Consider the following 14,579-nt stretch of genomic DNA (forward strand, 5'->3'; position numbering starts at 1 on the left):
TGGTACTTTGTTGTAATTAACCTAAAATGTTTATAAACACATAGTACATTCTCACTAATTTTAGGATTTGAAGGTATACTCCAAACTGCTCCTTGTGCCTCAACAAGTTTGAAACACACATGGAAGAAAGCAATACAATATACAAATGTCTTGCATACACATCCTTAATTAGGAAATGGGAATAAGTTTGAAGAGAGAGGATTAAATCTTTACAGCCAAATTCCTTACAGATGCCAGTAAGGAGTAAATATAAAGACAGCTGGATCTGGCTTGCAATGTTCCTTCTTTCCATAAAGCGTGGAGCAAAAATGCACTTGATTATCTCACTCTAACCATATAATTACCCTACTGTGAAACTTCTTGGATCATCTGTGGAATGGAGCTTGATTCAACCAATGTTAAAATTAGTTAAGTTATTTTTAAACAACTGCTGGGTCCAGATATTAGAACCACAGAGTTATCAGAAGACAGCAAAGCTTTCTGTCTTTCAAGAAAGGAACCAGATATACAGTCTTCAGTGAAGCACACTGGAGTGCTAATGAGCCTTGTTTGACTGACAATCCTTTTCTCCTCAGGAAAAAAGAGGCTCTTTTATCTGTGAAGATTCCCTGACTTGCAGAGATGGAGGCTTCAAACCAAGTGTGTTTTGAGAATGGAGTTTTTTCTTTAAACAGTTAGCAGCAATATACTGTAGATTATTTGGTGTAGGCAGATTTTTCAAGGTTTTAGTTTTCAGATCCAATCTAAAACAGCTGCTTAGATGCATTGCTGGGGGGAGAAAACCTTTCAGTTTTACTAGATATCAGGAGGGAATGGTGTGTGTTTTTAACAGAGATTTACCACATTTTTAAATCCTGACTTGACCTAAATGAGAACAATCCCTGACATCTTCTGTGAAACTACATGAATTCTGGGTTAACAAGCTTTGTTATGCATGGATTTCAAGACCATCTGAGGTAAAATTTCAGTACATGCTGCCCCGCAGGCCACAGAACCTGTATTGTGGAGTGGAGGGGTGGCAGATGTAGCACTGACCAGCAGAGCTGGAGGATCCCCTTCTCCTGGGACTTGTGGTGGGAGATGCTGGCAAGGGGCTGTGGGAAGGGGACTCTGGTTCAGGAGTTGGGGCAGTGGGGGACTTGGGGTCCTCCTGCAGAGGGGGGGATGGAGTTGAGGAAGAGGAGATTGTAGGGTGAGGTGGGTTTCATGCTGTCTGGAGTGGTTCATGACCATGAGTGCCAGTTGGTTATATGTTCTGTAATTAGATTTCACCAACCCAGTAACAAATGGGAAGTCGTGAAGCACTATAATAGTCTTACCATGGAGTTACAGACAGTCCCCTTGTGCACTCCAGTCTATTTTGCCACCCAGGCAACCTGGACTGAGTTGTAGCTGGTTGCCACATATACCAAAGATCACAAAAGATTCCAGTCCCAAGAGACCAGTCACTTATATCAGGTGAGTTTGTACCTCAGATTTCGCACTACAGACAATGGTTGTAGCCAATCCTATAGTAAACTAAGGACTTATTAACTAGGAAAAAGAAACGAGCTATTTACAGGTTAAAGCAGGCAACATATACACACAAATGAATTAGTCTGTTATTCCAAAAGGTAACAGAGTTGTAGTAGCATTGTCGGTCATCATTGAATGTCAGAGATCAGAGTTGTCGGTCAGCATTGAATGTCTTTTAGGGCTAACCCAGGTTGACCCTGTGGATCTCTGCTTTTCTCTCCTAGCTCCAGCCCTGAGAGGGCCCAAAGAGATGAATAATTTTCATGTCAGCTACCTGTATTTCCTTCTTCCAGAATTCATGCTGATGGGATGAGCTTCCTTGCATGTAGCACCTTCACGGATATGAGGGGGTTATTTAACCCAGTCTTTGCACCATGATGTTTCACAATGGCCCACTTAATTTTGATAATCCTTTGTGATGGGCTGGAGAACGCTCCTGCCTGAGGTCACAAGTTCAGAGTGGGCATTTTTACAGTTATGAGCAAAACTTACACATTATATTATAGCATGGGATACAGACATTACAAATAAGATTAATGCATGCAGCAACTTACAAGCATGTTATAGAGTCTAAACTCATATTTACAATTATAACACCTATTGTGAACAATACATACATACAAGCTGGTTTGGTTTCCAGCTATGAAGTTGTCAGTGTTTTGCTGACGCCATAGCCCTGGCAAGAGCTGGCATCTGGTCTACCGTGTCACAGTGGAGCTGCTGTCTGTTTTGTGGCAGAGGTTGCTCCTGGGCTTGTGGGAGCTCCCCTGAGCCACTGAGGTCCAGAGATACCTCTCAGACATACTCGTGCACGCACACTCCATACACATGCCCACCCCCAACACAGGAGAGGGATAGCCCAGCTAGCTAAATTTAGAGATGTTGGGGAGAGCAATGGCAGTGGGTAGCTGGGAGGGTGCAGGAGGTTTGGGGACAGAGAGTGTCTGCAAGGGGGTTTGTGTGAGAGGTGTGGGGGGACGCTTGGTACTTGTAGGAGGTGAGGAGGCACGGGCACCCCAGTTCTCTTCCCCCCATCCCCACACTTCTTTCACCCTGCCCAGCCCCCCTGCCTCCCTGGCCAAGTCCAATGAGATGGGAGACCCCACTGTACTAAAGAGGAAGAATTGAGAAGGAATATATCAAGACAGGCCAACATTTTCCAATCAGGGCGTCTAATGTTATATTGCGGGATCTAGATAAAAATGGTTTGATTTTTAGAGATGTTGGTCCCCGTCTTGCAATGGGAGGCACAGATGAAAACTGGACCACTCTTGGGGTTGTCTACACATGCAGTAGTGTAGCTGAACCAATGCAGCTGTGCTGCTGTAGCGCTTAGTAAAGATGCTACCTAAGCTGACTGGAGAGCTTCTCTTGGGCTAGGGTGATTTAGGGAGTTGAGAAAAGGTATTCTGGAGGGAAAAGCTAGGATCAGCCCAGTTCTGTCAGAAAGTGTAGGCTGAAGTTTACATTGTGGTGGTGTTTCTATAGCCAAAGCCCAGAAATGGAGGGGATTTGGACTGACTAGTTCGTGTGTTCTGTTGAGAACAAGGTAGAGACTCCATTCATGGGAGATTCAGTTTAGGCACCGGAGTTAGACTGTTGTGGGCACTGTCTTCAAATTAAAATTTTAAATGAATGGCTGGCATTTTCAAAGGGCAGTTACTAGAATGAGTTAGTGTATGAACAGTCGTGCCACTTCTCCACAGTATTCTGCCAGTATATTACAGATCCATACTGTGTCACTCCTGCTTTCATGTCCTGGATCTCTGCTGCCCAAGACCATCTAGTTTTGTGGAGGCTTTGTGGTATCAACAAATATTCACAAGGGAAAATGAAAAGACTACAGACTTGCTTTCACATCTGACCATATCAAAATTTGAACCTATGTCTCCAGAATGCAGGAGACAGGCATTCTGTCATTTGCCTCACAAATAAATTTAATTTTATGGTTTGCTGAAGAGTGCACATTCAGTACTGGAATCCAACAGAATAAGTTGCTTTTGTATAATCATTTGTTTCTTTCCCCTCTGTTGTAGACATGCAAAGTATAATTAGAATTGATTAATACTATCATTGCACTCCCATAGCATTTCAGAAACTAAACCAGCTCTGGGTATTTGTATTTCATAAAGGAAAGCATCAGCGAGTATACTTTGGAATAGTCTCAAGCTTTGTTCTGGTAGCTCGTTTATTCAAGCAAGTTCTAATAAAAACATGCACGACTGACTGAAATGAGCTATGCCTGATCATTCATTCAAAGGAACTCTTCCAAGACGTCTAAAGTAGGAGGCAGTAAGTGCACTGCAGTGTGTCTGCATTTGACATGATTTTTTTTAGCACAGACTTGCTACCCATAATGCCTATTTGTATCCAGCCTGACAGTTACTTTGACAGCTCCAAAGATGCTCATTTAACTTCTACCAGGACCAGTCATTTCAGATTTGAGTACAGAAGGACAAAAATTCAGTCTTTAGGATGATTGGATTTCTCAGGTGGTTACTGCTTTCCTGGTTAAGCAGAGCTGGGTGAAGAATGGTAAATCTGTTTTCTTCAGAGAATTTCAAGATTTTTGAAATTTGCTTTCATTCTGATTCAGAATGAAAACCAACAATTTTGAAATTCTCTGTGAAACAACTGCACAAAGCCAAGCAGGGCACCAGTCAGAGAGCCCGAGAACCCGAGCTCCAGCATACTGCCAAGGAACTGCAAGCCTGGGAGCTTTAACAATCAGGCTACTGAGCAATCAGCAATCAGGCTATTGAGGAGCTGGAAGCCCTGGGTCCCTGGAAGTCCAGCAAGCTCACAGGAAATCAGGAGAACCTTGCCTAGTGTTTTGGCAGAATTTTGTTGAAATTGACGTGGTCCTTTGGAATGTTTCTATTTTGGTACATCTGGTGGAAAAAATGCGAAATGTAAATTTTTCTGACCAGCTTTACTCTTAAGTGCATGTAACATTAGGTAATACCATTACTCCAAACCATAATCCCTCCTTTTAGTTGCTGCTCTTTGGAACTACAGAAATATTTCTTTCCACACTTTTCTGTCACTTCTGAAATGTGCTGCTACTTGTTAGAAATTGCTATATCACTAATGGAAACAGTTGAAGTTGCTTGATGGCTGGCCATTATTCCGTGATAAAAAAAAACTTCAACAGTCAGAAATAGTCTTCTTCAAAAGTCTGTGTTTAAATGCATCTTAGTAGATCAGATTTCATTTGTCTGATTGACTGAGTTGCATAACATGGATGAAATGGTCACTTAGTGTAGTCTAAATGCAGCATCTCACTAATGGTGTGTTGAACAGTTCTCATTCAACATCACCAGCATCCATTAGAGGAAATGATTTCATTTACATCAGTCACTTGGTTTAATAGAAAAAATATCGCTGGCATGAAACGTTACACTATCAATGTCTCTCACAGTGGCAATACAATATTTTAGTTGCACCTTGCCATTTTTGTCTATAAATTCATTAACATTTAAATGGTGGCAGCAGCAAGAGGCCATAGTCCTAGGATAACATTGTTTTCTTAAAAAGAAAAGGAGTACTTGTGGCACCTTAGAAACTAACAAATTTATTAGAGCATAAGCTTTCGTGAGCTACAGCTCACTTCATTGGATGCATTTGGTGGAAAAAACAGAGGGGAGATTGATATACACACAGAGAGAACATGAAACAATGGGTTTATCATACACACTGTAAGGAGAGTGATCACTTAAGATAAGCCATCACCAGCATGGGGGGGAAGGAGGAAAACCTTTCATGGTGACAAGCAAGGTAGGCTATTTCCAGCAGTTAACAAGAATATCTGAGGAACAGTGGGGGGTGGGGTGGGGGGGGGAGAAATAACATGGGGAAATAGTTTTACTTTGTGTAATGACTCATCTATTCCCAGTCTCTATTCAAGCCTAAATTAATTGTATCCAGTTTGCAAATTAATTCCAATTCAGCAGTCTCTCGTTGGAGTCTGTTTTTGAAACTTTTTAGTTGAAGGATAGCCACTCTTAGGTCTGTAATAGTGACCAGAGAGATTGAAGTGTTCTCCAACTGGTTTTTGAATGTTATAATTCTTGACGTCTGATTTGTGTCCATTCATTCTTTTACGTAGAGACTGTCCAGTTTGACCAATGTACATGGCAGAGGGGCATTGCTGGCACATGATGGCATATATCACATTGGTAGATGCGCAGGTGAACGAGCCTCTGATAGTGTGGCTGATGTGATTAGGCCCTATGATGGTATCCCCTGAACAGATATGTGGACAGAGTTGTCAACGGGCTTTGTTGCAAGGATAGGTTCCTGGGTTAGTGGTTCTGTTGTGTGGTGTGTGGTTGCTGGTGAGTATTTGCTTCAGATTGGGGGGCTGTCTGTAAGCAAGGACTGGCCTGTCTCCCAAGATCTGTGAGTCCTTCAGGATAGGTTGTAGATCCTTGATGATGCGTTGGAGAGGTTTTAGTTGGGGGCTGAAGGTGATGGCTAGTGGCGTTCTGTTATTTTCTTTGTTGGGCCTGTCCTGTAGTAGGTGACTTGCGGGTACTCTTCTGGCTCTGTCCATCTGTTTCTTCACTTCAGCAGGTGAGTATTGTAGTTGTAGGAATGCATGATAGAGATCTTGTAGGTGTTTGTCTCTGTCTGAGGGGTTGGAGCAAATGCGGTTATATCGTAGAGCTTGGCTGTAGACAATGGATCGTGTGGTATGATCTGGATGAAAGCTAGAGGCATGTAGGTAGGAATAGCGGTCAGTAGGTTTCTGATATAGGGTGGTGTGTTTATGTGAACATCGCTTATTAGCACCGTAGTGTCCAGGAAGTGGATCTCTTGTGTGGACTGGTCCAGGCTGAGGTTGATGGTAGAATGGAAATTGTTGAAATCATGGTGGAATTCCTCAAGGGCTTCTTTTCCATGGGTCCAGATGATGAAGATGTCATCAATGTAGCGCAAGTAGAGTAGGGGCATTAGGGGACGAGAGCTGAGGAAGCGTTGTTCTAAGTCAACCATCTACCTCCTTTCCCTCCCTGCTGCTGGTGATGGCTTATCTTAAGTGATCACTCTCCTTACAGTGTGTATGATAAACCCATTTTTTCATGTTTTCTGTGTGTGTATATCAATCTCCCCTCTGTTTTTTCCACCAAATGCATCCGATGAAGTGAGCTGTAGCTCACGAAAGCTTATGCTCTAATAAATTTGTTAGTCTCTAAGGTACCACAAGTACTCCTTTTCTTTTTGCGAATACAGACTAACACGGCTGCTATTCTGAAACCTGTCATTGTTTTCTTAAGTCAATTTTTGGGCTTATGTAAGGTGCCATATTGACTGAACTGCAAGCTGAATTCCTGTCTCTGTGAGGCAGATGCCATAGTGGCAGTGGATGCTTCCCTACACTTTCCTTGCCTATCAGTTTCACACCTGTCCTGGAAAGACCACACATGTGAGTGAAAGATTAATTAGACCCATGAGCTCACTCATGTCTTACTGTGTTTGCTGAGGCTATTGTGTAGTTTAGATAGAGGCTGGGTATTTTCTAAACTTAGGTTTCAAAATTTTAAGTATATAATTTTTAAAAATTCTTTGATCTAATATTTAAACAGCACTTCATGAAGAGATTGTCAGGTGTGTATTATAAACCAAATTATTTAGATGTGTGTCTTAAAACCTGACTATGGCTTTGAACCTGGTGTATATGATCTGTATGTTTGTGCGCAGTCCGTGTCAACCCGTTACCACAATTAATGATAATGGAAGGCTAATCATATTTTACTTGCCTATCAAAACAAATTCCTCTCCCAAATAAATTCTGAAAGGCAGCCAGACCTGCTGGCTTTCACTAGAACTAATTCTTCAATAGGAGGAGCATCACAGAGTTCAGCAGGGCAAGGATGGTATTCAGGATAGTGAAGTTGCAACTGAGATCCTCTGGGAGGGCTGTATGGTTAAGTTGAGCTTTGTGAATGGTCCATGCTAACAACTTATATTGTGTTAGGTAACCATAGGGAAAGCTGTATGAACAAACTTCTATATGGGCTAAGATAACGCTCTCTTGCAAGAAGTGCCATGGGAACGTTAGTGACCACAAGTGGGTAGGACTTTGATTTTACTTCTTATCACAAAAACAGCACTTCAGCTGTCTAGCATGTGTTCTAACACGGTGCTGGACACTGGTTCGTTACTGGCTCAGAGGCTTAACCACTAACACCAGCTCCTTTGGTACTCTGGAAGTTCCTCAGATGCCTCCTATGAAGTTAGGCACAATCCTGCATAGACCGGGAGAGAGTAAGGCCTAGTAGGGCATGGCTGCAGGCCATCATGTACAAGATTAGCCAGATCTCGCTTAACTGACAAGTATCATGGCATATTTTGAATGATTAGGATAAAGATAACTATAGCCATTTCCACATGCAGAGGAATTAGAGGCAGGGAGAGGAGAGAAAAATTGCAGGTAGGAATTGGAATACTTGGGACCAAATTTTCAGAGCCCTTCAACCTGGCCAGTGACATTTCCCACAGAGGTTTTTTGCACTATTTGCCTTGCTACCCAATTGTGCATGCAGAATATTCATTTATATACACAAATGCAGGTGGCAGTGCTTGCAATTCTGGCGTCCATGAGTAAAAAGGTGACCTGAAAACAGGCCCAGCTTTCAGCAGAAATTGCGTATCTCGTGTGCACATGTGTTGGTGCACAAATCTGGGGTTTTTATGCAAACTAGCTAGGTGGTAAAATGAGAGGGCCACGTGGTCCATCTCAGAGAAGATGCTTGGAAACAAATCTTCTACTGGAGAACGCCCTACTGTCCAGCTTGTCAGTTGTGTGCATTTTTACAAAACAGTATTTTCTCTTCCCAGGTAATATGTTAATTGAGAGGAAGTGGAGGGCATGAAATTGCCCAGCCCTTCATCATGAAAGCATTTGGATCACAAGAAATGAGGATTGGTTACTTAAAAATCCTCCCAAATTAACGTGACAGTATGGTTAATAAGAAATTCTCTAATAAATAATGTTCCGCCTATGTCAGCTGCTGAATAAGAAAGAGTTGATTAAGGGGGAAAAGAGCTTTTTTTAGCCTGTATGTTCAAACATCATCAGTTTGTAGCAAAAGACATTGATTAAATATTAAGGGCTCTATCCAGTGGAAAATATCTATCACTTTCCAGGCTACATCAGGCTGCAAATGTTCCAAATGTTGGCTTCACAGCAGGATTGGCAATGCTGGAGACTGGTCAGCTGCTTTGTAAAGCTTGCAAGTTTGTTGTGAAGAAGGGGTATTGCTGAACTGCTAGGGTTGGAAGATAGTTTAATGTGATAAATTCCCTATTCTCAGTAGGTCTATCACACCTTTCATGAATTATTACCCTAAAGATGGACACAACTCTGTCGCCTCATCATGGGGGGAGGAAGAAGAATATTTAAGCTATCAGAACTGCCTTCCTTGAAGTTGGGAGTTTCTTCAGTTCTGCAAACCCTAACCCACTGCTGGTTTTGTTTTGTTTTTTTTGTTTGGTGTGAGGAATCTTAATTCTAATGAACTCCCTTCTGCTCTTTGGCTGACAGCGCAGCCTGCAGGGGGTCTAGCTATGTGGCCCCTTTGGTATTATCCCATTTACCTACAAGTAAAACCCTGCCTCCATCATTTAACTACTTGCAGTTAGTGTTTCGATATTTGGTCTGTCGGAGGCTCATTAAAGAGTGGGAGAAACTCAGTTTACCTGACAGAGGAGACTTGCTCATCATAACTATACAAACCCTCTATTTTATACCTTTCATTTAATCACACCAATCATGTTACACAGCATAGTGCTATGCTATTATGATGTTGTCATTTTAAAAGCATTTCGAATAGACTTTCAGATGTAGCAAGGTCAGCAGAGGAGGGCTAAAAATAGTCTGGTGGTAAGAAAGTATATTGGTACCTTCTGTTTTGAGGAGGAGAAAAAGGATATTCTTGCTGTCTTTCTGGTAAGTGCTTTTCAGGTATGCCTTTGAGGTTGGGGAACAGGAAGGGGGAAAAAAGCTTAAGACAGGTCTGTATAAACTAGCTCATAATTCATTTATACTTTAAATCACTTTTAAATATAAATATTTATAGTCATATAGCCTTCTTCTGGATTGTTGTATGTTGACCAATTCTTAAATGAGGATATCTGAACTGGCTGTCCAAATCTTGCTTTTGCCTATACATATTGTCACTTTGGTACATGAATGGGCATCTTACATGCCTAAATCCTGATTTGAGTGTCTGGATGGGGGACTGAGATATCTTAAGTCACCTATGCAAGAAGAGTAAGTCCCCAATCTTTACTTGGTAGAACTTCTTCTCTTTAAATCAGACTATCTCTGACAAGTCTGTAGCATTGTAATCTGGTTATTAAATGAGTTATGATCATAACAGATCCCAGATTTCCAGTTTGGCTGTTGGTCCTGTCATGTTGCATTAATGGTGGATAATGCTTTATAATAATCTTCAGTTGTAGATAGTTTCCTCAAATTTCATTTTCTGAGTATTATAGCTTTAGCTGTCTGTCACTTACTTCCAGTATCAATGCAAACTGGAAATTATGTAAATTAACATTAAGAAAACAGTAATCCAGTATCCAGTAATGTCTGTGTTAGTAGTGGAATTGAAGGCCTTTTAGACTTTTATGGAGTCCTCCTCCTGGAAAATCTAAATTCTAATATTATTTTAGCATCTGGCTTGTGTTGGCTCAAAGTCTCAACCTGCTTTGCATTGGTCAACTGCCTTATCTCCTTCCATATAAGTAAGACTACTTGGTTCCTAGCTCTAGCTGTGTCTGAAATATGTCGGCAACTGAGCCTAATTTGCACTTTCTACTCAGTCTTGTCCTGTGACATCTAAATCAAAGGCTAAATATTTTTCCTCTTTGAGGAGAAGGAGGTCCTGGAGTTGTGGCAGCTCTTCTTCCCCACTCCTCCTGGAGAGGAGTACCTTTAGAATACAGACCGCCCCTTAGTGTTAACGCCATAGCTGCTGCCTCTCACCCTACTTGCAGGAAGAGCGTGAGGCCTAGAAACTCCTCAAACTCCTCCTCCTCTTTTCACTTCAGATTCCTCTGCCTGGTGAGTCCTCATTTCATCAATGAAGAGGCATGGGAGAGCACTGCTCCCCTAGGTCAAGAGGTAAGGAGAGAATAGAGTGGTCTCCTGTTTTTTAGCTGGATTGCTTCCCCCTGTTCTCACTGTCCCCCTTGCACCTGTATGTAAGACCAAACTCCAAAGATTGATCAGATATGGAACACAGCAGTTAAGCAAACTGATTAAAAAAAAAAAACAATGCAGGTAGAAGAATCATTTGCACCCAACATCCTGTGTAAATAAAACTGTGGAGTGGGACTCATAATTATTTAAAGGAGTCACTGGAAAAACTGTAGTCTTCGTGCATAGAGGCTAAGTAGTAAATAAAGACACATTTATGAGTGCAGGTAATATATTGAATAGAGAGGTGGTATAAAGGATCTCTACAGGTTATGGATTCTGCATAATGGGATTCTGATCTGTCATAGCTTCTACAAACTAACATACAACATACACAGTAAATATGTGACCGCTAACATTAAAGGAATGAAGTGGACCCAAGGTCCTTTCTGTAAACTGCAATTTCAGTAAATGTCTACTATAAATAATTTAAAATTAAAGACGTCTCATCTAAATGATGAAATAGTTAGATATAACATTAGGATAGTATGGAATTGCATATGAAATTAAGCATAACTACCATCAAAAGGGATTTTGGTATCAGTACCACATCTGACTGACTAATGTCCAGCTGTATCTTTTTATATGAGGCTTTATTTCTTCGACTATATAGCCATCTCAAATCTAATTTACTACACTGAGTATATGCTTACCAAACCAATTCAGTGTTGTTCTAACCCAGTTCATTTGTTACATGCTGATGCATTTTTCTGTTCAGCCAAGTATGCAAGTTATCTGAACTGACAGTCTTTTTAAAATAAATAAATTAAAAATTTTAAATGTTTTTACACATATTTGAGCCAATATATTTACTGTCTTTTTTTTTTTACAAATTGATCTATTTTTATTACAGTCATATCATTACCCCTGCTTAAAGCATTTCTGATCTAATCCCAGTATTTTAAAAATGATTTGGCTATGATAGTTGTGGTGTTCTGACTCTGTGGATATTTGTTCACCCATATTAACGTATTTCACTGCACATCAGCACATATTGTACCATATTAGTTTAACCATCCAACATAATAAGATTTGTCTTGTCTCAAACAGAAGAGCTTTTGTAGACATTAAGGAAATATGTAGTCAGCTTCTTGACTATCATAGCTATGTACAGTATCTAGTTCAAAGTTGCTATGGAGCTTTATGAAGTTCCCCCCAGAACTTGATAGTGTGGGCAGTAGACATTTGTTTCCTGAGACTATCATGTTTTCTTGGAAGGAGTCTTGGATTATGCCCTACCAAGTTGCCATATCTGAAAATCAAGCTAATGAGAGTGAGTTTAGAGGAATTTGTGTCCTCTACAGTAGTACTACAGAGTCAAGTTTTTGCCCTGCTGACTGACTATTATCCCTTCAGGGAAAAATTTGTCTCTGATTCAAAAATACAAATTCCTTCTATCCTACAGCTACATTTTGGCATGGAGGCGGTCAGAAAGTGAGAGGGGCTAAGCAGTTCAGAAATCATCTTTCACACTGCCACCTGGAAATAACAACAAACTGGCAATATTTTGCATTAACATAGCACTCTAAATCCAAAGATCTCAAAAAAGTTTACACACCTTGATATAAAGCCGCATAACACCACTCTGAGGCATGCAAGTATACGTACGGGAAATCGAGACACAGAAGTTAAGTGACTTGCCAAAAATTATACAGAGGATCTGTGGCAAAGTCAGAAATACTCAGTTTTCTAGGTTTCTAAGAATAGAGCTTGAATCTGAGTCGTGCTGTGTAGCCCTACAACAATCCTTGCCTGGCAACTGAGGAAGAGGGTTGTTTCTTGTACCAGCAGACTGGGTCAGGGCTCCACAGCATCTATCAGAAGTGCGGGAAGGGTTCTGCTCCTGAGAAAAATGGGATTACCAAGGGAATGATCTGAAATGCTTTGCACTTCCCTGGCATGGAGCTTGATTTTCTTTTTGAGTTGCCATGGCAGGCTGGAAGCCCTGCTGCCACTATGCCAGCATTCTCCTTAGGACTTGTGTGGCCTAAAAGGTTGTAGATATGACGACGGGGGGGGGGGGAAATCTGTCAGAGTTATGGTTCCCCTTCTCAGATCTGAAATATCCATTTCTGTGAGGCCCCCCACCTCTCTCTTGATTTTTGCATGCCATTGAGTGCCCCCCACTCCCACTCTGGTCAAAGGGTGTTGAGACCACTCAGCAACTTGTAGGAGACAACCTTCACGTTCAAGGGTCAGGCCAATGAGGGCCCTACCAAATCAGAATAAGGTGACAGGAAAAATAGAATCAAGCCCTCTTATTAATAACACTCAAATTAAACTGCTTTTGTGACCTGGCGCTGGGATTTTAGCTTTTGTTTATGCATATTGTGTGAAATTCACCACTGTGCATAGGGCCATCATGAGTAGAGCCCTGCAAATCTGCAGGTATCCGCTTCATAGCTGATGCGGCTATAGACCGACCATTTTTGCAGATAGTGGATTGGATGCAGATACAACCCCGCAAAGCTCTACTCATCTGCTTGCTGCCCCGCTTCCTGTCCAACAGCTTGGGCCCCTCGGGCAGCACCAGCGTCCCCACCCTTGCCTGGCCCAGCAGCACTGACTGCACTCGCAGTCCCGGCCCCAGGCCACTGGCTCCTGGGCAGCAGGGCCACCCCCGGCCATGGATATTGGGGTAGGCAGTGCCCCGGTGCCCCACCCCTCTGCCCCACTGTGTGCCGTCGCTCACGAGCCCCCAGGAACAGCACATGATGCGATGCTCCTTCTCCCCAGTCCTTCTGCTCCGCACCGCTCCTTCTCCTCAAGACTCCACCCTTGTGCTGCCCCTTACCTATAGTCTCCACCCTCGCACTGCCTCTTCCCTGCAAGACCGCACCCTCCCCTCCCTCCCCTGTCGTTAGCGCTTGTGAGATGGCTTGCTTCTGCAGGTGCGGATGTGGATACAGGTAAAAGACGGCTAGCGGATCACTGGTTGGATCACGGATTGATCCTGGTGGACGCGGATCGGATGTGGATCCACGTTTTTGTATCCGCGCAGGGCTATGATGAGGCCTATGCATCATTTACGTCCCCTTAAGACCTATTTTGAAGACTTGGAAAGAACAATATAGACTCGATTTATCTGAACTAATTTTGTTTCAAACACATGGTGGCAGCATTATGGATTGGGTGTCTTCCTTGAATGCAGATGACATTTTGGGGCACTTTTTGCTGTCATTCTCTTACCATATCTTCAATCAGTAACGTTCAAGGAAACATCTAGCCTGATGATTATTTTCTTTGTGATTTATTTTGGAGAGGGTTGAAAAAGGAATGAAAGTGTTTCTCTGATTCCTTACAGGTGTGCAATGGTTTAGAACAGCCAAGGAAACAACAACGTTCTGACCTAAATGGACCAATTGACAACAATAATGCACCAGAGGTAAGCACCTTAAGCTCCTATTCGCCTTTCTTCCCCAAAATTTCTCCCCATCATGTGCAGAAAATATTTCATTAAATGGGGAGGATGACCTAATCTCTCTTGCTCACTCGCAACAGCAGCTTCCATGACTGCATGAACCAGTAGCAGCAGCAGTCACTTTTAATAACAGCCCATTTTATAAACACAGCCCTAAAATATTCAGGTGATATAAGTATCAGGGGGTAGCCATGTTAGTCTGTATCCACAAAAACAAGGAGTCCAGTGGCACCTTAAAGACTAACAGATTTATTTGGGCATAAGCTTTCATGGGTAAAAAAACACTTCTTCAGATTACTTGTTGTTCAGGTGATATGAGGAGACTTCAGAAATTCTTGTTTCTGGGGCCACTGGAAATAAGGCAACATCAGAATGTGCCTGGTTTCCTCTCCATCTCTTTCTTATGTGAAATTGCTGCATTTGGAGTCAAAGGAT

The 14,579-nt window shown here is 42.1% G+C and overlaps 1 protein-coding gene across 9 annotated transcripts in view; it reads left to right on the forward strand.

Annotated features, from left to right (window-relative positions):
- Nucleotides 1-14,579, forward strand: part of APBA2 (amyloid beta precursor protein binding family A member 2) — a 206,576-nt gene that overhangs the window by 131,172 nt on the left and 60,825 nt on the right. For all 9 annotated transcript variants that reach the window (XM_043493841.1, XM_043493842.1, XM_038418360.2 and 6 more), the window contains one exon: nt 14,028-14,108. In XM_043493841.1, the coding sequence (XP_043349776.1) occupies nt 14,028-14,108 (81 nt within the window). The remainder of the gene's footprint in view (nt 1-14,027; nt 14,109-14,579) is intronic.

Source organism: Dermochelys coriacea, chromosome 10 (genome assembly GCF_009764565.3).
Source record: "Dermochelys coriacea isolate rDerCor1 chromosome 10, rDerCor1.pri.v4, whole genome shotgun sequence".
NCBI lineage: Eukaryota > Metazoa > Chordata > Testudines > Dermochelyidae > Dermochelys > Dermochelys coriacea.